Source organism: Pithys albifrons, chromosome 6, assembly GCF_047495875.1.
Source record: "Pithys albifrons albifrons isolate INPA30051 chromosome 6, PitAlb_v1, whole genome shotgun sequence".
In the NCBI taxonomy this organism is placed as follows: Eukaryota; Metazoa; Chordata; class Aves; order Passeriformes; family Thamnophilidae; genus Pithys; species Pithys albifrons.
Window position 1 is genome coordinate 40428964 of NC_092463.1, and position 25751 is coordinate 40454714.

Below are 25751 nucleotides of genomic sequence, written 5' to 3' on the forward strand. Positions count from 1 at the left end.
ATGCCCAACTTAGCAATGCAGCCCAAAACATTTAAGTAATGTTTCTTTAGAACTCTGGAAGGATTGCTTGCATAGCCTCTCACCATGAGTCCATGGAGCTTCAAGTTAGGGATTTTTGCCCTTTTTTTTGGTCAGCTTGTATTTCCAATCTACTCATTTAATCCTGTACTGAGGAACAGCTGCTATTTCAATCTGTTTATGCCTCCATTGTATATGGGAATAAAGACCTAGGGAATTATAATCATCTCTGCTGTTTGCTACTGACCACAGTTTTCTTTGCCAAATTAGAGCAGTCGAGGGGGTTTCAGCAGTACAGTGTTTTCTTGATTGCTGCTGTTTGCTAGGCTATCCTTCATATAGTACTCTATCAATTGCTGAATCCTTTATTTAGTATTTCTCTTCCTCTCTATTACTGTCTATGGTAACTAACATACTTTTCGCCTTTTTCCCCTCACTCCTCAAGTTAAATTCAGCAGACATACCAATCTCAAATGGAGTTTATTAAGCCAAGAACTACTGAGATGGCCTCCACATGTCAGGCATTTTCCTTTCTCTGAGGCTCTCTCAAGTAGGTCTGGCCCAGACACCACAGCTGCAAGGCACTTCTGCTCTGATAGAGCCTCCCTCACTTGTGTGTTCTGATGTTTAGTGCCTCAATGCAAATTATACAGCTCAGTGAGTATCTACACCTTCCTGCAGAGGTTTACAAGTTGCTCTTGACTGTTGTTGGTCTATAAAATGGTACAGTTGAGAACAGAACACATCAGGTGTTCTGCTCCAAAAAGAACCCACTAGTCCTTGTGACATTTACAATAATCACCAGAAGCATCAGTCACTCCAATCCACCAGCAGGAAATCTGTTGAAGCACTTCTGTCAAACTACCAATAAATCTCCCACCTATACAGCCACCTTGATTCACATTCACATACAAAAAGTCTATTTTTGTTGGAATTGGGTGTAATTATAATTAAGTTGCTGGGACAGAAGTAAGGAGACAGTAGAGTGCTCTAGAAAGATGGTGAGATATAAAGATTTCACAGAGATGCTGCGGAAGAACTGGCAGTACTCCCATCCCATAAAATACCATAAAAGTGTTCCTGTTGGTCTTTAGTGAGGTGCCAAGAGACATGTCACTCAGCTTTGGGGTACCACAAGCTCTGGAATGGAAATCTAATGTGGGGTATGTGAAGGCAGGACAGCCAGACCAACCCAAACTGTGCAGCATTCAATCAAAGAATCCACTCTCAGGGAGACTTCATTTCCCTGGGTTCTTATCACTTCTCTATATTGAAAATAACTTAGAATAGCTCTCAAATTCAAGAAAAAGAGAGTCATTATTACTGAATAATTTTTCTACTTAGAAAATACTGCAACTGTTCTTAAAGAAAGCCACTTATCCTAGAAGAGAGTGATTATAGCTTATTTCATAACAATATCTTCTGGAACTTCATGTATAAAATAAGGCCTTGATGAAAGATCATGTTCAAGAGAACAAGAGGGCTTGTTTGAAAAGCGCTGGCATCCTGCACAACAGAAACTGGTCCAATCTGAATTCCAACCACAGAATTCACCAGAAGGCTGTACTGAATTAGTCACTATTAACAATTGTATGTACTTATTCTGATTTAAGGTACTGGTTCTACACTGACCATATGATTCTCCTCAAGCACCACATGCCTGATGTCATGCACAACAGATGGGAGTCCACATGCCTGTGGTACGATCACCAGCAGTGCTACAAGTTTCTAGCTGCCAGCTTTTAAGTTATGAGGAACTTCAACATGTGAAGCATAACCCAGAACAATACCAAGGTAGTTCAAGGAAATAACTGAAGCAGAGAAATCAGGGAAGTGTTCTTGCAGCATCAAAGAAACAGCTCTAAAAGTGCACTTCACAACATAATGGAGAAAAGGGTCTCAACAAAATATGACACAGAGACTCCCGAGAACATTGATAGCACAATATTTTACTGCTCACTCAGTCATCATCTGTGTCACACCACATCTAATTAGCTTGTGTTTAATTGCAAGCTTACAAAGGGACAGTTACACCCTTCACAGCTCTCTATGAATAAAAGAGAACTAAAGTCTACATGTCACATCACTGGGCTTTTAGAGAGGACACCAAAATAATTCACTGGCTTGTTCATAATCACGACAAAGTCTTTGTAGTTCATAGAATCTCATGCTCGAATACTGTAACAAGTATTTGATAACTCTAGGTCAGTGGCTTTTAATCCGGTTGGCAAACTTCAGCAGGTTCTTCAACGCTGAGGAAAGCAAGTGTATTAGTTACAACTCACATTTGCTGCCATTGTAAACTTTTAGAAGTCCATAAATCCAGAGAAACTGAAAGACACTGCACTAGGCATATAAGAAATAAAGGATCTGGAAATCTTGGAAAGATGTGGGAAATAAAATAAGCTAATGAGATGTATTTCAAACAGCCTCAGAAGTTTATAATCAGCAAAACAAACACTGATTGTAAGAGACTCAGGTAAACACTGTGACAGTCCAAAACAAGTATCAGAAATTTGGGGGTTTGGGCCCCTCAAGCACAATGTCCCAGGCAGCAAAAAGCCACATTATCCCCACTCCCCTGAGAAGAGAATGGCCAAAGCAGTTATATCTCCATGCAATATCCCATGTAAAGTAAGCACTTACTCTGGTCGGCAGATCACCAGGTCCCCTTTGTTGGTGCCGTATGCCAATCCCAGGCCTGGCTCAGGCAGCCAGCGAGCAGAGTTTATGCTGACATGTCTTCTCTGGTCAGCAGGCATTGGGTACAGAACGTTGAAAACTCTCTGAAACAGCAACAGGAGATTATTTAACCGGACAATACAAGGCAGGAGACCCAAAGAGGCCCAAACAAATGTGCCATCTCCCTGCAGAAGCGCAGATGGCCATGGAGACATGTCACTTTACAGGATGTTGCAAGAAACCACTGATTCAGCAGCAAGAGTAAGCAGCTGCTAGAAATGCACATACATGTGCCCTTAAATGTTTCATAGACTGACTGGCACACAGCTGTGGAGCAGAAGTAGTTCTGTCCCCAAGAGAACCTGCATACCACTCAGTGGGCAGCATAATCCTTTTATTATTCAAACCAATTAAACAAAGTGATGGGCACAAGTGGTAGAGTCATTATGAGAATAACACAAGTACATAAGTAACAAATGACTCAGTTCAGGTCAGCTTCCAATGCCACCCATTCCACCTGCAGAGAGGTAAGAAGGTGAGAAGTTGCTAAGACTGCAGGTAGTTAGCACAGCTGCAAGCCAGTGCTTCCCAAATGCTGCACTAAGGCAGGTCAGTGAAAACCCTGTGCACACAAAGGGCTGAGCTAGCTTGGTTTCTGAAGTGTACTCCTCCTGCTGTAAGAAGCTAACGCCTTTTGTACAGCACAGTGAGTTCCTACACCCTGCCATCCAGCAACCAGCACTGGGATATGACAACAGTCCATTTAGCCCAAAATTAAGATACGTGGAAATCATAAAAACAAAGGCATGGGAAATGGAAAAAGCAGTAATGAATCAATTTGTCTACCAGGAATAGACAAACTGCTTCAGTGCACTGGGCTATCAGGCCTTCAGAAGGGTAGGACTAAAGACTATCTTGGCATTTACAAGAATCAATTGCTAACAGAATTTCTGCAGAAATGTAGCTTGTATGTAAACCTGTAATCACTGCAAGTAACACAGACTTCAAATATAGATTTTCAATGGGATAAGTCCAACCTGAAAGATAGGTTTTCATTAGATTTTTCTGGTGGGCAAGCATCCAATCATCCCAAGACTTTCCTTCCAGACTCCTCAGAAAAGGGGATGGTGCTGGACCAGGACGCAGGGAAGGGAATGAAAATGTGCTGGATCAACAGGACAAAGACTGACAAGAATGCAGATCAACCACTACTGCATTGCTGAGGTGGCCTGAAGTAATAATTAGAATCCATTAGGATTGGACTCATCAGCTAGCATAACAATCTGGGACTGTTTTCCTCTGTAGCTCTAGTGCCTACCGCACATCTTGTCTGTTTGACAATTTAAATTGAGAAGCCTTAATCTCAGACTACTTAACTGTGTGCCCTCCAGTACCACCCAGAACCTTCATCCTGACTGTTGGAATGCAAAGTAAGTCAGAGCAAAACAATACAGTTACATTATTTACCATCACCAGTAACACATTTAACTGCTCCTCTGAGGAGGCCACATTAGAGGAGAAAATGTCCTTAAGGATTTCTCTATATGACAGAAGCTGGTCAATCTTTACCCTGGCTATCACTCAGCAGTTACAGGATTCAGAGAAGCTCAGTGTTTGGATGGAAGGAACAGGTCTTTTGGGGTTTATCTAGCTCTTACTCATCTCTGCCATGTCTGTCCCATTAACACCACACCACACACCCTTGCACGCTGGCATGTCCAGGAGGGAAGGGCAAGGGGAGAAAAAGAAAAGAGGTAGAGGGAAATTGTCAGATGTATGATGGCTAACATCTGTTACCACGGAGATTATGGTGCACTCTGAGATGGGAAGAATGGATTTGGAGGAGGAGGGAGAAGGAGGGGAAAGGGAGGGGTCCACAAGAGCTAGGAGCATAAATGTGTAAAATAAGCATTCTAAATCTCTTAAGAACTGCAAGGGTCTTCCATCATATCCTTGTTTGGCAAGTCAGAAACAAACTACTTCTCTTCTGAGAATAGCTCTGCAAGGTACCACAGTTCCAGAAGCCACCTTCCCAGGCTAGCCACAAGCTCCTCTCCCCTCCACAGGCAGGTCAGCTTGTACAGCCGCTGTCCCACACACTCTGGAACCAGCCACGCCAAGGAGGGAGACTTGCTGGCTACAGCTGAACACCCAGATGCTTTGCAGTAAACAGCACCCATGGAAAGTGCTCCCCCAAGAACATGAGCTTGGTTCTGACAACCCACAAGTCTTGGCTGAGGGCTGAATCTCGAAGACAAGATGGCATTAACATTCTGTGTCAGAAGAGTTGCTTCATCATTCCACTCCATTCCATTCAAATCTAAACAGCTTGTCATGCTGAAGAGCTCCCCTCCCCTGCTGCTTCCCACTCCCACGCTAATGGGACAACTCCATGCAGTGTTAAGGGTGATGACATCTGTGCGTGTAGTAATTAGTACATAAAAAGAGAAAGCAGCTGTACTGGCATAATCACCACTCACAGCAGTAACCAGGACCCAGCTAATCAATTTGATGCAGTCATACAGACTGTCTGTTGCAATTCCATCCATTAGCAAGACCCCCTACTCCCACAGAGTGGAAAAAAAAAGTTAAAGTTCCTTCAGCATCGCAGGTCCCTCTCTTCAAAGAAGGTCAGAACTCTGCCAGGAAGCACTGTTCTCCATAAATCACAGATAACTCCTTTTGGACCTTTTTTTCATCTTTTTCTTCCCACTGCTAAATCTTATAAAGAGTTACAGAGATATTTCAACCAAAGTAGCCAGCCTGTAGACATACCACAGAGTGACCACACCTCTTTGCCAGGGGATTGTTCATGTTTTGTAACTGCAGACTTCTAGGAATAATAGTCAAGTTACTCAAGGAATCCTACACTAACACAATTCTTCAGCTTCTAGGTCAAGAGATGACTGCCAACCCTCACACACTCTTAAGATTAACAAGACAAATGCATAAAGTTGATAATTCCACAGTTTTTTTTATTAGGTCTGGCCCGCAGATTAGTTGCCAGCCATGTGTAACAGCCATGCTGACAGCCAAGGGTTCAGGAAGCAGGTTAGAAACATGGATGCCAAAGTCCACCAAACTTTAATGTGGTCACTAGCTTCCAGAGAGCTGTAATAGTATAGCAGTTTCATTTAAGAGAGATATCATATTGCATCCCCTTACCAGCCCATAATCACTATCAGCAGTCACAGCAAGCTTCCATGCTCTTTACCATAACCAACATCAAACTTGTTCTTAGCACCACTGCACTACTAATTCAGTAATACACAGCCACACCTTTAGATGTGGTGATTCAGCATTTTACAAAGTTGGCAGCTGCCATTATTTCCAGATGCTGTTCTGAAATGGCATTTTGAATGGTATGTTTCCCTAACTACCAATGCCATGAAGTCTGAGGAGTGGGAGCTTCAGAAGAACCCTGTGCAAGCTTAAGCCCAAACAGGCAATGTATGTATAGCAAGCTGTTCTCTTCTTGGCAACAACATAAACATATAGATGTCATTTCAGTACACACAGGTCCTATTCCTTCCCTTTAGGGCCACATGACCTAAACTGAATTACAGAGAACAGCTACTTGGCCTGTGCTTATGTTTGTAGAGAACCCTTTCTCTGGTTGATCTCCGCACACTTCACAATAGATTCCAGCAGTCTTCTGTCATTTCAGGAACTCCTTGAGTTCAGGGGATGTCAACAAGATAAAAAGTCTTCCTCCAGAAAAACCAACACTGTCTAGGCAGCTAAGCTTTCATGTAAAAGGAGACTCATACCAAGGGAAAGCAATGCTCACAGAATAAACAGTTGCTTGCTTCCATTCTACACCCCTGCAATCATGAAGTGTGGGGAAAGATTTGGTTGAGTAATTTATGTCTCTGTTTCCAAAGACTGCACTAGAAGGAACTACTTATCTTTTTAGTGTGCCTTTTCCATCCTCTCTGAACAGAAACAGGCATGTACATCATGCACTAAACTCCCTAAAGCTCATTTCATCACTTTACAGCCACTTCAATGCTGATTTCGGCAGGGGAAAAGATGGCTCAGAGAAAGTAGGGCTATAAGGCATGAGGAAAAGAAAAAAAAAGGCCCTCAAATTATTCAGCAATCAAGCTAAATGTGGAGTGCAAAGGCCATCTCAGGCCCACTGCTGCTGCTTCCTCTCCAACTTGTCAATGCTGACACATCAGTACTGCAGCACCGTCACAGACACCAGCTTAGGTATTCACTTATGGCAGAGTGCCAGGAGAGGCTGCATGACAATCAACAGCCTCAAGGAATCTTTCCCGATGATCTATTCCCTGCTGTCAAGCTGCTGTGTACTTAAGTGGGAAGAAGGGGGCCCAGAGCACAACACATAAGCACAGAGCTAGACAGTTAATTTATACCTACCCTGAAGGGTAAGAAAACTTTTTGCTAAAAGCCTCTGCTAAGTCCTAGTTATTGACCTACTGCTTCTGTCTTCCTCTCCCACTCTGTCCTAAAGCCACTGCAATTTAATAATACTCTTCAAATGCCACCTCTCCCTCCATTTCTGGGGAGTGGCAACATCAAAAAGCTGGACAGGGCACCCGCCAGGATCCTGTCAGTTAACAAAACAGCAGCAGGCTGCCCCAAGCCTGTGCTACTGCTGCCAGCTGGCAATGGAGCTGCACCGCTTGCCTGATCCAAGCAGCACCGTGCCTGGCCAAAGCAGAGGCATCACGTCATCTGCACAGCTGCCTCTCTGATCAAGGCCTTCCCACCTCTAAGGAGAGCAAGGAAAAGCAGGGGAGTGCTGAACACTACTTGTTTGGCAGAGCGGGACCTTTCTTCTCTCTGACACTCAAGAAAGAAAAAAAGATGTTTTGAAGTTGGAGGAAAAAATTCTGGCACAGGCAGGCAGGAAAACTCAGCAGGAACTCTTGCTTTTTATCTTTTTAAATTCAATAGAGACACTTCTGCTCTCAACTAGATGCATTGCCTTTTAAGATGCCAATAAATTTCAAGCCATTACCGTTGCTTAGCCCAAGCAGTAAACTGGCTGCTAGATCAGCCTTGATAAAGATTGCTTGGGAAGGGGGTGCAGGTGTTCTCTCGTTTACATGGGGAGGTCTTGTCATCTGTGAAGCTCCATCCTGACAGGTAAAGGGTGAGGAAAAGCTGGAGCAGATAAGCTGGGTTTATAAATCACCAGCCTAAAAAGTAATTATTAATTTTCAACTGAATCAATACTGTCACCAAAAACTGACAGACTATGAAAACACACAGGAAATAAACAAACTAACTAACTAAATAAATAAATATGTGTGTGTGTGTGTGTGTGTGTATATATATATATTAAAAAAAAAATCCAAAATAATGGGTTAAACACAATAGAAACCTCTTACTGTTAGGACATTGCAAAATACAGAGTTTCACAGCTACTGTGACCTGAGTCACAGAGAAAGATCTTCAGAAAGGAGCACTGATCTCTGCTGGATGGATATAGCTCTACTGGCAGCCAACATTTGTACCTCACACCTAAATAGATGCAAAGTTTATGTTGGTAAACAAAGTGCTCTTCATAAGGATATTGGTTATACCACCACAGTAATTGCAGAGGCTGCACAGCTTTGTCAGTGTAACTGCAGCTATACCAGAGACTCTGGCCAGCACATGTACCTCATATTTTAGCAAACTAAGCTACAGGAAGTATGTCACAGATGCAGCCCTAAAAGTATGGCCAACCCACAATCCTGTATTAAGTCACTGAAATTACACCTCCAAGCAAGGCCAAGGTACAGTTTGAAACTACTCAAAGAGCATTAAAACAGAAAACAATGACCTGTAGTTGTATTTGCCAGAGCAGAAGATGTGGTGCAGTGACAGCATGAAGGCATAAGCAAAGCAAGTGACTTCATTTTTTTGATTGCAAGCACCTTATGAAGACTGAACAGAATTTGAATCAATAAACTACCTTTATTTTTTGCCTCCTCCAAGTCGTGTGTTGCCACTGAAATATCTTACCTGGTGCACTTATTACAAGTCAGTGTGTTAACTAGTTCACCTCTGACACCGAGGTATCAGGGAGGTTTCTATAAAGCATCTACCACTCCAATGAGTACACGACATGTCCTTTGCTTAGCAGCCACGAAGCCACCTGCATCACTGACTTCTGTTATACTGCCAATAAATTTAAACAAGTCTGTGGCTTTTTAAGGCCCAGAAGTATAATACAAACCAAACATTCTAACCTGATCTCCTTAATAAATAACAGCATACTTCTTTTGCTTAGATTACATTCTTTATTTTGCCGTCTATAAACAAACTGCACAAAAGCTGACAAAATTCAGGCTTAAGACTTGCACTGCCACAAATCCCAGAACTCTCTACAGCAAAATTCAAGTCTGGATGGTCTAACGCAGAAGGTGTTCAATGCAAAACAAAACTAACACTCCTTGGGATAATACTGATGGCTCAATACATTTATTCATAAGACAGCGTATACCATAATTTTGAAACACAGCAAGTCTCCCCTTTGTTTGCAAGGAGTCCCCTTTCTGGACCTATATGGAGACACAAAGAAAAAGGCATGCATTTCCCATGAACAGACAGGAGAAAAGATTTGCTCTTTTGCTCCCCGTCTCCCCTTATTAAGCAGATCAGTCTGTGCTGCTCAACCCTTCCCCCACAGTTGATTTCTGCTAACAACATACACATCCTTCCATTAGATCTTCTCTGTTAAAGTGGAAGAACTGAAAAATAATGCACTTATCTTTTTGGATTTGTCAATCTTATCCTCAAATAAGTTTTATCATCCAATGCTCAGCACAAATAAAATTTCTTCCAACTCTGTTCATCTTCCCCAGATGCAATGTGATTACACATAAAATTTTTCTTCAGTCTTCACCAATACAACAAACCTCTTTCTGCCTTTCTCTGCACCTGTTGTCAGTGCAGAAAATCCTAGCTTTGCTTTCTGAGCCATAGTGAATTAAATGAGAATTAACTCCTAAGTTTCAGCAACAACTGAAACCTTGACTGTGAACAGTTGATCCAATTCCTAAAACAAGTCAGCACCAGAAATTTCTGTTGGAAGGACTGAGAAATGTTCTGCAAAGGCAAAACATTGTTGGTTCTTCCTAATTATACTTGATCAATTAATTTATTGCTGATATTTCAAAGTTGCAGAAGTCTCACTGAAGCACACAATCTTTTCTTTCTTTGGGCAAGCTCTTTGCATTATCAGCTGGTACTTTATTTCACAAGCCTGCCACGCAACTACTACATTTAAAAATACCTAGTGGGAATCTTAAAAACGCTAAAAAGAATGATGTCTTATAAAGAAATGAATCATTTCAAGTAACAAAGCTCTCATTCAGGAAAATAAAACACTTGCAGTGAAGTGGCTCATTATTTTACTGTCTCCCAAAGGCTGCAAAACCAGTGCAATAGCTCCAAAAAACCCTTTAGGGGACTGGTCCAAACCCAGATCTGAACCCTAGGGCTGAGTAAGCAAGAAACTGCTAAACAAAACCATTACCCTTTCACTTGCACATGTGTGTGGTTGGAACAGCAGAAAGGAGAGAAATGGGAATGCCAAAGGGGGTATTGGAGTGACAAAAGATAGACATGTGTGTATGTGTGTATTTATATATATATCTGTTCAGTGTAGATGCACAAGTGAACTGAACTGTGCAAACAAGACTGTGCCCCCAGCTACTGCTTCCTCTTGCAAAAATCAACAACAGCTCCGAATGCAGGATCAATCTCATAAAGATACGGTCACTTCTCTGGCAAAAGGAATGACAAACTTCTGCGGTTTTGCCCTTAACTCAGACTGCAAACCAAAAGCAGTATCTGTGAATTCCTCATTAAATGTCACGCTGAGACTGTAACAGCAACATCTACAATATGTTAAAACCTAAAGACAAGAGCGAAGGATTTGAGCACAGCTGCCATTCCACTCTGTTCTCCGTCTGCTGAGCCTCAAGAGAATGGCATACAAGATCAAATGTCAACAATATGTTGATGCCAGAGCCACATGCATCCTCATCTAGGTGAAAAGAGGCTGTCATCCAGCTGCCTACATGTCTGTAAGAAATAAATACTGGAGGAAAGAGTTGGCTTAAATTTAATTCAAGGAAGATGGTAGGAAGAAGTACTGAAAAAAGTCTTTGTGGCATTGCAAACCTCTTCTCAGGCCATGGACAGTTTATCACAAATTGGTGATAATTCACTTTGGCTCCCTTACCCCTAACTTACTTGGACAAGATGGCTGCACATAAATAATCTCAGATGTCGAACTATCTTTGCCATAATTTCTTGTATCTAGTGAGAACTACGTACACAACTGCACAAAGTTAACAGCAGCTACTGGAGGGCAACTGAGCTCAAGACCTTACCTGAACTGCAGGAGCTCTGCTCTCCAAATACTGGGCCTCATATTAAACAAAATGTCTTGGCTCTCAGTTTCACATCCCATAAAATAAAAACATTCTGAAGGGATGTTATTTGCCTTTTCTTCACACCAGTTTCCTAAAACTGACACTGTTCCCATGTTTAACCACCTCATGAGACATTAACACAGTATTTTAGAAAGGTATCCTAAAAAGTTTTAAGCTTTTACAATTTCTTTTTTTATCTTAGCAGCCTTCACACACACACAGTTGATTTAGTCAAGATAGCAACTTGACTAACTTTTACAATGTATTTTTCCTGCATCCATACCCAAATGTGCACAGCTGTTAAAATCTTCATGCCAACTGCACCCCCAAGGCAGTGCTGCATTTTCCAGTGATGTTGAATGGAGCTCTTCCTCACAGCAATCTACATAAGCAGTGCTTACCAACATGGGGTTTGGATATGATCTGTTTTTCTAAAGATACCTGACAAAAACTGCTGATACACAGCGCATATAAACTGTTTGGTCTCAACCAGACAACTATGCTGTCTGTTTTGTATTAAAAGGAGGGATTTCCCATAGAAAGGGATTCTGTCCCCACATCTTGATCCTAGGATCAACAAGTACTGCAGTCTGACTTTGCTTGGCGTTTTGGTAGTCTAAAAACATCGACCTTATTTGACTTCTGCCAACAGTGAAATATTTCTTTGGGCAGTAATCAGATGTATTATTTGCAGTTCTACTCAGAGTCACCAGAAGCTCACCCTGTTGACCTGAAGATGTCACATCTCTGTTAAAAGGAGACCTAAGGGACCACATCAACATGTGCCTCTTTCAGTATACTTCCTTTCTTGCAAACTCCTCTTGCTTTCCAAAGTATGCCAGTTCCTGTGAACTCTTCCACTGCAGGTAACATGCTGCACTAAGCCATGGCCACACGTTCTCTTAACCAATCTTCTTTGCACATTACAAAGCTAACTTGCGTCCTAGTGAAGCAAATGCGCAGGGCCATTTGCTTTCAAGGTTAAAGCCCCTTTGCTTGTGGCTGCAGGAGCATGCATAGTTCACCCAGAGAATCAGTGAGTGACCTTTGCAGACCACACTGGATACATTGTCCTCACACTTGCATGAAGCTCAGAACGCAAGAGCACTCAGTAAAATTGTGCAACTTCTCACATATTCTGTGTATTGCTTCCATTAGGAGTTAATATGCTGGAAAAAAAGCTTGGTTTGTGCTAAAACTCTGTGAGTCTTTCTGCTTCGGGCCCTTCTTCCTGTGGTATTTGGAATTCTTCATCTGTTTACAATGGAAATGTACACATACTGTGTTCTATCCAGGCTACTGACCTGCCACTTAATTGGGAGGTTTCCAAAATAGCAGCAGCCTTGTCAAAAGCTAATTCTGGATCTCCACAGCCTGAATTTTCTTCCACATTCAAAGCACAATGCAGTATTTGAGAGGGGGCTTGGTTAAGTCACCTTATCTTCTTGCTCTTCAGCTTCATGTCAGTCAAGTTTGGCTATTGCCTACCTCGCTTTTTGTGTCCTCAACTTAAAAGCTCCTTTCCACGTTTTATTTTAATTTGGATTACAGTAATCATGTTTTTCTGGTATTTCAGAGTTAGCTTCCTCTGGGTAAAATGAAAAACATTAAACATTGCAATGGCATCAGAATCTGTGAATGCCAGAAATAAAACTACTTTCTGGCTGCCTTTCACCAATATCCACTGCTAACTGATCCAGGGCAATACGATCCTCACTCTTCTATGTTTCTAAGGACCTTCAGTTCCAAATAAGATTCTAATTTCACGTTCTTATAAATTCTTTAATCTCTGTATACACTTGAAAACATATGGAATTCAGAAATTGCCCTAGACCCAAGCAGCTTGAAAATAGACACCATTTAGAGAAAAGCTCCACCTATGCTTCCAAAACAGGCTACAAAACCTACCATATTTGGAGACCTGTCTCCAAGCTTCCCATTTCTGAACTCAAATTGCAGACAATTCCCACTACCACTGCTACCTGCACCACAACCAAGGTAGAGTTCTGCTAAAAGCAGTTCCTTTCCTGTACTCTCCAGGTACAAATTTCAGAGATGGGAGCTACGTTTGCAAAAAAACCAAAACATGAGCAACAAAAAAATGAAGCTTATGCATACCACTCTTGTTAAAAGCTACCACTACTAAAGAGCTTTTGTTTTTCAGACTAAGGTTTAAAAATCACTCTTTAGTAATCAGGGTTCCCTCTGAAATGCAAAGCAGGCCAGACTGAAGGGAGTGAACAGAAGGAGTGTGAACCTCTAGCTCACGACTACCGTATTTGATGAAAATTCATGACTTTTACTCTACTTCTGAACAGAATTTGCAACTGTCAAATCAGGACAGCCCGACCTGTAGAACCCTATGCAATCTCTGAACTATTACGGGCAAGATGTATACAGATAACACACACTTGTATAACCGTGACGCTCCTCAGTACAGTCCCAAAGTGCTATAGTCCTCAGAGAGAACGTTTCTCAACAGCATATAGATTTCTACTACAATTAAATGTATTAGAGTTTCACATAAAATTAATTAATTGCATCTTCAAAATCTCTATTTCAATAGCAAGAGAGAAGAAACTCTGAGGAGCAGAAACCTGCTTTCCACTGACTGCTAGCCAGTGATGTGGAGGAAGGGCTAATTTGAAGCAGAAATAACTGTATTTCACTCCTCAGCAGGTTGCCACACTTTTGCAGTGACTTAGAGGCCATACTGCCAGCCTTGCTCCCTCAGTTCATTGCTTGCAATCGAAAGGCATCAGGGAAGGAAGAAGCAACTGTCAGACAACTTACAACAATTTTCATAGAATGTGAGGTAGCATTTCTTTTGGGAATTTTCAAGTAATATATATAATTAAAATATCCACAAAATATTGCTTCCAACAGAGCTCTGACTTATTTTTAATTAAGAAGTTGAGCAACAAGTGCTTTGTATTACAAGCTGTTGGCACAGGGGCAAAAAAATGCTTTCTGATTCTCTCTAAAGTGTGTATTAAATTAGAGACTGAAGAATACAGTTTGACCAGGTTTCCTAAACCTTTTTCTACTGCAGACTGGTCAAGCTACAAACAGGTTTTTACTCAACTGAATATGAATACATCAGACACTGTAAAGACGGTGTGCTAAGAATATGATAAAGTTTCCTACTTAAAATTCTGTTTTCATTTTGCATGTCTCAAAATATTACAGACTTATAGATGGAGCAGTCTTATTGCAAAACTCAAAACAGAAAAAATACCTGTAGTTGATGCACTAATTTTTACAACTAGATGAAGGAGTAATATTTACAAGATTAACAGTTGCATGTTTTCCAGGTTTGATCCTATGAACTGCTCAAAGACTACGACCAGCACACCAAGATGTTGAAACAATACTCAACATCATCCAACAGAAAGGCTCTTTAACCAAATTAATTCAAACTGATCTAGCTGTGCCCCCACCATGTATGCATAAAGCTTGAAGTCCAAAGCAGTCAGAAATGAGGCATTTTTAACATCTTCAAATATGATGTGGGAAAGGGGAAAACAGTAAATTAGTTAGCAAATCCTGCTAGACTGAATAGATTTAAAAACGTGGGAGAAAGGTTTTTGGAGGCTATAAATACATGTGCAAGAAAGATGAAAAAAGCAACCTTTAGAATACATGCAAACCATCTGGAGGGAAAAAAATCCAGAACTACAGCAGATGAGAAAGACAGGAGTGCAGTGATGTGAAGCAAGTCTGAAAAGCAAGAGTGGGAAAAAATGGCACGAAATTTTCAATGCATCAAAACAGCAAAAAATCTCCCAAACCTGAAACCCCCCCACGAGTGGTTTTTGACTGCATAAGTAAGAGCTGTTATCCAAAAGAAACAAACAAAAAAAAACCCTCTAAGGGCTTCTGGTAAAACTATGCTTATCACATTACATACATTTAAATATATCCCAGAATGAGGAGCAAAAAAAAAAAAGGGAAGGTTTTATTGGAGAGAATTTAAAAGAGAAAAAAAAGAAAGCTGGAAGATCGAATTACAAGAGAAGATTAAGGGACTACAAAGCATTACTTCACTAAATGGTGACTAAGAGCAAGGGTACAAGCATTCGAAGACAGAGATGAAGAAACATAAATGAAACATTTAGACAGAGGCTTACTTATTTAGCTGACTACAGAAAAATGTCTCCAAAAGGAAGGGCTAGGAGCCATAGCAACTGGAGTTTAGAGCAAATGTAAAGGACAGATGAGAGGAAGAGGTGATTTTCACTAATAAGACTTCTTCATCTTAACTTACTATGATATGGTAAAAAGAATGTGAGAAGGGATACTCTAGTCTTCTGGTATAAAAAAATGCATTGCACTAGGAGCTTAAAATAACTGTGAAAAGAAAGTATTAGGGAACATTATTTTTAAAAGGATCTAACAGGATGCTGAATACATGTACTTAGTGATCTCACATCCACACAGCTTTCACCAGCTGTACCTGTTAACAAAATTGTGGGGGTTTTTCATAAATACCTGTTAATTTCTGTCTCTTTAAGAGGCTCATACCAGAAAGGTAGCTGAAAACCAGGTCTGAAAAAGTGCTGACTGGTGCACCAAGGAATACCTTCATCACTGATCTTCCCTTGTCTTCTATCATGGAACAGATGGATGAAAATAAACCGGAGTTTTATATCAGCTGATAAAGCAGCTCATGTAATGACAGAGCTGCAGTGACCCTCTCTGAATCATGAGCTGTCTGGAGAGCAAGTACAGAATCTGAAGGTGAATGAAGGGATTTCTCCCAAAGACAAGTCTCCTCAGGGTCAACTCACTAGACAGCCCTTTTGCAACCGGGAAGTTCTGCCAAAAGTAACAATAATCACAGAGGCCTTTTAAAATAAAAAAAATGGAAAAAACAAATAAAAAAAATCAGAGAGAGAAGAAAAAGGTTACTTGTGGAATGAATTCCACTACAATCAAGTTCTCTCCCAAAGTGAAAAGGTTTGAAGATCTATTTTTCATCTCCTACAACAAGTTACCTGAATACATGGCCTAGAACTTGAATTCAACACAAATTTCAGCTTTAGAAATTACTTCTGACTTCTCAACTCTTTGTGCATTATCAACTTGACGTGGCTTTTACTATCTTAAACTGTAACTGAAGAGCTGTTGTGCTTCACTGATGAATAAAGCAAGACGCACCTGTTCTCTTAACTCTATCTAACAGCTAGCAAAAAGACGAAGGTTGTCCCTGAAGTACTAAAGGACCCAGAGTGGGTCATGGTTCAGCTGTCCCAGAAAGCAGTACAGAAAGATAGTTCAATTGTCAAAATATGCCTACACATACACAGAAACACAGGCCTGGGAAATGTACAGCAAGCCTCACTTTCAGTCTGCAAGTACGATATGAAGCTTGGCTCCTACCCTTTCCCAAACTGCTGGTGGTGGCTCTCCTAGAGGTTAACTGCTTTTAGCAGTGATAGAAAATGACCCCAAAGCCTCAGCTGATAAGCTGCCTCAGCAAAGCCAGCTGTAGTACAAGCAACATGCATATTACTCAAAAAGGTACAAAAGACCTACTCAGCACTCTGCATGATACCTAGACCTAGGAATGTATTTGTCATCATAATTGAAACAAGAGAAAAGTTTCACAATTCTGTTGCATTTATGTTTTCCTGCCCCATTTGCATACCTCTGTAATAAATTCCTTCACTTGTTTATTATTCAGTGGGTCTGGAGCAGGGCGTCTCTTTGTTATCATAACCCAGCCACTATTTGACTGGACCCAAAGGGACACAAAACCACTGATGAAAACACATAGAACAGAATAGACATATACTCACCCTCATAGAGGTTTCTCCACCGTGGGGCTGTTGCAGCCTGAAGACTTGAGCAACCATGTGTTCTGTAGAGGGGTGCAACAGGATACGTCGGGAAGCCAGTCCCACCATAACATATCTGCCCATTGGAGACAGACTCACAGAAATTGCATTAGGGCCTGTGAAGAGAAGAGGGGTTATTTCTCACATGGGCTGATATCCCTCCTGTGAGGATGTGCTTCATCCTCACAGCTTTTACATTCCCTTCCAGCATTCCCATGACGTATGCCATACTAATCTCATTCTTACAAGGGGTAGAGTAGAATAAGGAGACCTGCACAAGCTACAAATCTTGCAAGACATTTCCTTGCTTCCAGTGTTCTGCCACTAAGACAATGAAGTCCTTCAAGGAATAAAAAGCCCTATCCCTTAGCAGCTCCCCTATATCAGCACCTTACTTGTCAAGATCAGACCCAGGAGCACCATGTCTGTGGCTGGCTGGAAGGGCAATGAAGTATTTCCAGTTGCTGCAATTACTGATGTTCAGGCTATTGCATTCCTTACTGAAGGTTCTAAGGTAACTCCTTACACACAGCTCCCCACCCTGACTTCTTGCTGCAGGCTTACCAAATCGCTTTGTGTAAAGCATCTCGCCCAAGTTGTGGGGTGCCAGAGAATACACAGCCAGTATTCCTTCATCAGGGAAGCCTCTTTGGCTGCTGGGAATGAAGGCTGCCAGCAGTTGGCCATCAGCAGAGATATCACAGCTAGCATCATTGTAAATCTTGCAGTTTTGGACAAGCACATTCACAGAGGCTGAAAAGAAAGAATGGAATAGTGATTAAAGCACTAAGATTGAACTGAGAATAAAGTAAGATCTAAACTTAACATTGGAGAATGGATAGTACATGCAAAAGGCACTCACGACATTTAGCTTCCTCCAAAAGTTTATGAAATGTTAATACCCTGATTAATGTAAAACTTGCTCCAAAACGGAGATAAGACAGTGCAATGACCCCAGGAAATTAAATCTATTTACCTCCTGGAGCCTTCAGCCCAGAAATAGTAGCAAGTGCATTTTATCAAACCGCTCCCTTTGCTGAGCATAATGCCATCCTTTGCAAAGGACAGCACAGTTTAAACAAGTCTCAAATCATCACACTGACAAACTCCAGCAGTGGTCTCATTAGAAACAGTACACCTTAATTCATGTCCCCTCCTCTTGTGGAGCACCTAGTTACTACTCTCCTTGTCTCCAACAAACAAGAGATGAGTGAAAAACTCCTCTCTGCAGACATTCAGTTCTGACAGCTGATTCTTACACCAATTTTGGATAAAATAAGTGAGAAAGGACAGAGACTTCCACAGCCAGTCCTCCATTTAAATTCTCCAGTATTTGAAACACTCATGCAAATCAGTGAAGTAACTGTTCACCTGGCAGCAGCGAGCAGCAATCCACAAAACTTCAAAGAAGTTTTACTTTAATCCCTACTGGTGTGTTGCTGGGTGACCTCATACAAACGCTTTCCCCTTTGTAGCTTGCATATTCAGACTACAAGTTCTTTGGGCTACTGAATCTTACTATGCCTGCGTGCCATTCCCAGTACAATGAGGTTCCAAGGCCTTTTAGCATCATCTTCACATCCTGTGGTGTAATGGAGAGCACTCTGGACTCTGAATCCCAAGGACCTGAGTTCGAGTCTCAGTGGGGATCGTCCCCTGGCAGTTCAATGCCTCCCTGCCATCCCATCCCGTCAGATCTTGGATGCTCAGCAGGGTCAGCCCCGGTTAGTACCGGGTGCTGTGACAGTCCCGAGGACTTCACTGTCACCGTCCAAGCTCGCTCGGCCGTGGCAGATGGACCTGAGGAGTTAAAGGGTGGGGCCAGTTCTGCACACCCTGTGCCTCACCTAAAAAATCCACTGCACAGGCTGGAAGGGCACACCACGTGGGGAGAGCCCTGCCCAAAGCTTCGCTCACGAAGTCTGGCCATACAGACACCAACAGTTCAGTGGTGCCTTGGTAAGATATAGCTGGAGTTGTGTTCACTCCTTTGGCCTAACCTAAACGCACTTCAGGTTTTCACTAAAACAGCTTCAGTTATTCCAGGAGGTTTGAGGCTGAAACTGCATACACTATTTTGGGGATAGGAAAATTTCAGGTTCTCATATTTTCAAACTGAAGGGGATAGAAATATGTACAAAAAGTAATAAACCCCGTATTTGCGATATAGAAAGGTTGCATGCTACAAGACTGTATATCCACCTCCCGTGCTTGAAGCTACAGCATCATGCAGAACACTGTTGATTTCTACAGTCCAGAAATTATTTTCTAAATCATCAGACTATGCCTAGCCCAGAAGTGGCTTTGATATGTTCAGCTAAAACTGCAAAAACATTTACAAAGGCACTTCATGGCCTAGATTCCTTATTAGTTTAACAAAATAACAGTGTTGAGAATGCTTTGTGCATATTTCTGAAAGTCCAAACTTCTAAATCAAATTAAGCCTGTAACTCAATACTTCGACCACCCCTATCCTTTGTTTCCAACATGTGCATGGAACAAAGCTACATCAGGGAGCTGTTATGAACAAGCAGTCCCTGACTATTGTCTAGGTCACTGTTAAACCAGAACAGTTTCCAGCCCAGTATGCCACACAGCCGCACAGATGTTTGCAGCAGCAGCAGCAAAGGCTGTCATGAGAGGGAAGCACACAGGAATGTCCCTTCGCCCAGCACTGCTGATTTAAGGCACATGCTGAACCTCACTTTAATTCTTATGGTCTCAAAGACATTTTTCCTGGGAACTGCTTTGCTCTGTGGTTGAGTATCAAATTCTACTGTTCAATTTAAGTATCTCTGATGAAAAAGAAGACAAGGATAAAAAATGGACTATGTAATTACATTCTGTACCAAACCACCTACATCTGTACTCTAAATTTATTCAACCAATTTTTTGGTCTCAAGGCTGCTAAAAACAGTAATTTTCAGCCTAGTATAAACAGAGAGGTGTTGAACAGAAAAAGGTAAATAATGGTAGTCACTATCAAAACCAGTATATAAAACACAAATGGCTCTTACAGAACAGGTGGTTCAAAAGATGACAAAATTCCTAAGTGCTTAGTCTGAAGCTAGTTGAACAGAAAGACAAGAGAGTGAGGATTAAAGACTATACTGCTTAACTTTAGAAAAAAGGTAGAATTTAAATGTGCCCTTTTTAAAAATCTAGGCTTAATTTACATACTGATTATGTCATCAGAAGAAAAAGATAGGTATCAAGACAAGTGCTGCAATATATGCTGTGAACTAGCTAAAGAATGCATGACAACAGGTTGCACTATTGTAATCCCAGTCAAACTGAGAGGATTCCTGCTGAGTTCTTCAGTGACTCAATTCAAACCCAGTCCTTTTTATTAGCTTTAGCAATGGGCTAGGCATACGGTGGAGCTCACTGATGAATTCTGTTGATAAAGTTTGGTAATTTCATTAACAGAGCATGATCAGACCACACAGTGAACCAAAGTACACAGAGACACAACAGAAGTGGAATAAAAGAATTCTAGTGTGTGCTGACATTTATAAATTTCTGCTTTATGTAGGAACTTATCAGTCAAAAACAAGGGAGAATCAACTTTGGTAATCCTAGTAAAGACTGAGCCATCCACCCAGCATAACACTGAAAGTTATTAACTGCAATCCTAAACAGCATTAGGAAGCACTTTCAGCAGAAATGTCAGTGCTAACACAAAACCATGTGCTAAGACCATATACAGGGTACTGGGTACTGTTTGCACCAGCCATGTCCAAGTAAGATTAAACTCTAAATGGTAACATGTCCATCAAAGAAGATGACTGGGCAAAATGAAACATTTATTTTGTGTTTAAACAGATGCACAAAACCCTCAAACAAACAAACAAACAAAAAAGTAAGGAAACGGAACTGTTTATTGTATTTACAAAAATCCCAGAAAGTAAGTGCCAGAAAAACATGCTGACAGGTAAGAGAGTAACAGCAGCCATTGAGCTTGGAAATGAGAAGGTTTCAACCAGAATACCAAGATCCTAGAATAGTCTTTCAACAGAAGTGAAAGGAGCCAAGAATTTAACCAATTATAGGACAGAATACTGGAAACTATAGGATGTGCTTGCCTAAGACAGCAGGGAGATAGATTACTTGGCTAAGGGGGTCCTTTCTCACCAATTCCTTTGTAGGTGTACTCTAATTAGCAGTGATCTGAAAAACGGGGCAAAAAAAGGGAGAGAATGGGAACACATTGAAAAGGTGAGTCTCTGGACTCTCCCAGCCACAAGTGAGTTAACTACTTAAAGGAGAGATAAGCAAGAAGACAAGCAACAGATCAAAACAACACACTACATACGGAAAGCAACTACCAGAGATACAACTAGGAAAAACAATCTCCCCACCAACCCTGCAAAAAGCTTTGATTATTAGAAAAGAAAATGCAGTCCAGTCCCTTTCTGGGGGTCTAAGAACTGTTCTCTCTTACTTCTGTTCTGCAGGATCCCTAAGTTTGTCCTGTGTCTCTGGGCTCACGATGCAGTTCCCTGAGGTAGTCACAGCTCAACATTAGAAGCAACAGAACCGTTTATTTGCTTCCTCAGACCAAAGGTATGAGTGTCATTTAATTACAGGATGGTTTGAGCTGGAATGAACCTTAAAGATCATCTAGTTCCAAACCCCCTGCCAAGGGCAGGGACACCTTCCACCAGAGCAGGTTGGTCAGGGCCCCATCCCACGTGGCCTTCAATGCTTCTCTAGGCAATCTGTTTCAGTGCCTCATCACTCTCTGAGTAAAGAATTTCCTTCTAATATCCGTCCTAAATCTTCCTCCTTCTAGTTTAAAACCATTCTCCCTTGTCCTATCACTACCTGCTCATGTAAAAAGTCTCTGTCCTTTTTTTTTTGGAAGCTCCCATGAAGTTCTGAAGGGGTCCCCAGAGCCTTCTCTTCTGCAGGCTGAACAACCCCAATTCTCTCAGCCTGTCTTCATAGGAGAGGGGCTCCAGTACTCCAATACTCTCTTTGCAGCCCTCCTCTGGACTTGCTCCAACAGGTCTAGGGAGAGGTCCTAAACAGGACCTGTTTAGCCCAGGGACCACACATTGCACCAATGAATGCCTGGTGCTTTCCAAAGGGGTGCACAGACAATGTTTCTTCCTTGTTTCTACAACTATTGAAAAATCACTCTATAGAATTCATGTCTCTTCTCTGCTTTTAAAGGTTTTAATTTTTTTCTTATCTAATGTAAAATGAGATATTCCTAAGATAAGAATCCCACATCTTCACTTTTTTAAGTAAGAAATGTTTGTATTTCTTCTGCACTATTTACAGATTCAGGGATATTGCCATGTCTTGTACGCAGTTCCGTAGCTAATTTTTTCCTTTCCAGGTGTCTAATCCTCTTCCTCATCTAGCACTTACTAAATGTCTTTGTAAAACAATATTGAGTTTGGATCACCAGTCACCAAGAGTCTCTTTATCATATAGCACCAGCTTACTCATCTTCCATTTACACGATTTTTTCTCTTTTTTCCCCCCACCTGCCCCTCCTTCAGCACAGCAAGAGGTTTTTGGTGAGCAGTCCACAATGATGACCAGCATGACTGCATATCATCTTGTCTTTAAAGTTTGTTTCATGTGGTGAATGTCCCTTAGCAAAACAGTTTGTGAGCTCCCCTGCCAGAAGTGAACTATCTTTTCCCCTTGATGTGTGCTTGGAACATAAACATCACAGATGCAAGTTGTGCTTAACAGTGCATTTATTTCAGTCTTTCAATATTTGATTCACACTGGCATTATGGTTCTTTGCTCTTCCCTCATTTACAAGGGATGAGGGACACAGGTAGCACTTACACTTAGAACCAACAGAGCCTGCTGTGCCAGCAGAAAAAGTAAGACTGGAGATCTCAGCAAGGTTTCATTTTTAGGAACAGCATCTAAGAGGTTTTCAAGACATGGGAAAGATAAAGATATCCATGTATTTGACAAAGCCAGAGGCTACTTGATTTATTTGAGCCTGAGGCCTGATCCATGAAAATGAACCCAATACAGATTTTTTTAGGGGGAAAAATTGCTATTTTTGGAAAACCATTTAAAACAAGGCTGCCCTTTCATCTCTTGTTTTCTTCCGTCATTAGTCCAGCCACAGAGCTGACAGAACAGATCAAAAGTAACAACAGAGAACAAATTAGTCAAGCTGTTGTGCCAACTTGGAGTGCTTATACCTACAGCATTAATTCCGCTTGAAGCTGAGGAAGGCCTGGAATGGTGGCAGCAAAAGTACTGTTTGCCAGAGGAAAACTGTGCTGGGCGTACCATTCACTCTCAGCCACCGTTGTGGATGGCACTTTCTTAACAGCCGTTCCTATTTAAAAAACTTTTCAGCATGCTTTTTTTTTCCCTTCTTCTAACTTATTCTGTATTCCACTGTGGATCAGCAAGTACTGATCGAACCACCCTCCTCAAGTCCCAGACAGTGTTAGAACAGGACAAGTTCCTGATGCATGATTAAATATGGAAGGAGACCAATTCAGCCAAAGTGGCTAGAAATTGAAATGATGAGCTGTGAGTAGCATGAGAGAAACTACATTCAAGAGATATAAATAAAAGAGAAAACCTTCATACATTTCATCACTAGGAAGGCCATATTCTACACTATTTTCAATACTTAGCTGCAGGAATTTTAAGAATATGCAATATTTACTAGAAGAATATTAAACAAATGCAGAGACAGTATTGCCTCTGCTGTCAAATTATTTCTCTACTCTAATGCTGATACGACTGACAATTACAATTTAAGACTGGGTAATGTTTATTTCAGAGCTAGTAAAAGCAAAGCTGGCAAAAGGAGAGAAGAAATCCGAAGCCATCTTTTTTCATTTTGCAATTAATAGAGAGAGAAGAGACTAAAATCCCACAAGTCCCTGCAAAGCCATTTTCCCAAGACCACTGGGGTCTGCTTTAGTGGTCTTGCTGGACTGAGCACCAGCGAGGTTGCTGCCGCAGAGCCACATCCTAAGTCCAGGGCTCCCAAGAGTGCTGGGACCCAGACACTGAGATCACAGAACAGCACTAATCACACTGCTGTCACTTACTCAGATGTGTCCGCTTTAGGTGGAAAACATCCTACTTCCAAGCTATCTTTTGTTTGTTTAATTGTAACAGGAAGAAGAGCTGCTCAAAGATGGAGGTTGGCCACAGAGACATTTCTTTCATGGAGAGTGGAGCTGGCAGGCAGTCCCAAACTCCAGCTGCATCATTTCATCTGCCTGAACTCCCAAACTGCTTGTGGCTTAAGTCAGTCCTAGGAGGTACAACAGCCCTGTCTGTGAAAGCAGATTCTCTCGCAGGACCACCTCTGACTTATAGGAAACAATGGGGAGGAAAAAGGAGCTACCAGAGGTCACATGCTTTACTGGGAAAATAGTTTATTTCCAGTATCATGATGGATTAGGAAACACTCTTCCAATGCACCTCTCCACTAACATACATTGAGCTTCCCAGTATCTCCAATTCGTGTACCTTGGCAAACTTGCAGCTTGCCTTCGTTATGTGTCCAGGCAAGCCTGGCAAATACCTACTTTAGAATGAGCACAGCTGCTACATCTTCATACATCCCTACTCAGCCTTGGCAGGAGATACAGCTAACAGTCTAGAAGTGCCTGAACTGGGCTCAGCAGAAGAAGCAGAGTAAAACTGAGTGTTTCCAAATGGTAATAAGACAAGATAGACAAGCCAAGTACTACATGGGAAGTGAGAAGGGCTGGAAATGGACTTGTAGCAGGAATGCAGCCTCCAGGAAGAGCACAACAACAGAAACCATCCCCAATTTTCAGCTAATTGGAAGTTATTTCAGAATAAAAACATCCTGGTAGGGGAGAGGGGAAAAGATTGAAATATTGATGGGATTCTATAAACTATAAACAAACATCTCATGCCTTTTTTTTTTAATTAGCAGTTGCCTCCTCAGTAGCCAGATGAGGCCAAAAAATATAAGCTATGAGCAGCTGAAGCACTCTTCAACCACTTGACAACTTGGGGAGAAGTCCCAAAGGACTTAAGTTGCTTCCCCCTCTGACCTCATCTTTACTCTGTTCCAGAGTCTCACAGGACCACCAAAAGCATTGCTGTGTGGCAGAACTTTGCCTTGAGCACTGATCCCCACAAGAGACTGGGAGGGAGCATGGTCAGCACAGGTGACCCAAACTGATCAAAGGGACCTTCCATACCGTAGAACATCATGTCCAATGTATAAACTGATGGAGTTGGCCAGGAGCAGCCAACTGCTCTTCAGGGATGGGATAGGCACTGGTCAGCAGATGGTGAGTAATTGTCCTGTTCATCATTCACTTCTCTTTGGTTTTATTATCATGCCCTTCCCCCCTGCCCTTCTTCTTCTCTCTCTCTCTCCTCTCCCCCTCCTTTTCATTACTATTTTTGCTAATTTTTATTATTAACTTTATTTCAATTATTAAACTGTTCTTATTTCAACCCATGAGTTTTACCTTTTTCTGATTGTCCTCCCCATCCAGAAGTGGCAGGAAGAAGTGAACTGGCTGCATGGCATGACAGCCAGACTGGATGGAGCTTTGAGCAGCCTGATATATTGAAAGATGTTCCTGCTCACAGCAGGGGAGGTGAAAAAGGTGATTCCCAAAACTCCATTCCCAACCAAACCATTCTTTGATGTGTGACTCCAATCTCTGCATCTCTGCTACTATGGTGTCACTACATGTGCTCTATTTGTGAGTTCTTTAAGCAACAGGACACTACCCCATAGACACCTCTATGGTCAGATACATAATTTCTAGAAATGCAGAACAGAGAGGGCTGGAACTGGGAGAGTTTTCTT

General features: G+C 41.6%; 1 protein-coding gene across 6 annotated transcripts in view; it reads right to left on the reverse strand.

The window, feature by feature from the left end:
• The window catches only part of AMBRA1 (autophagy and beclin 1 regulator 1), a 131266-nt gene that overhangs the window by 25706 nt on the left and 79809 nt on the right, over positions 1–25751 (reverse strand). For all 6 annotated transcript variants that reach the window (XM_071558475.1, XM_071558476.1, XM_071558474.1 and 3 more), the window contains 3 exons: positions 17507–17695; positions 16904–17058; positions 2665–2804 (listed from right to left, as the gene is read on the reverse strand). In XM_071558475.1, coding sequence (XP_071414576.1) covers positions 2665–2804; positions 16904–17058; positions 17507–17695 — 484 coding nt within the window. The remainder of the gene's footprint in view (positions 1–2664; positions 2805–16903; positions 17059–17506; positions 17696–25751) is intronic.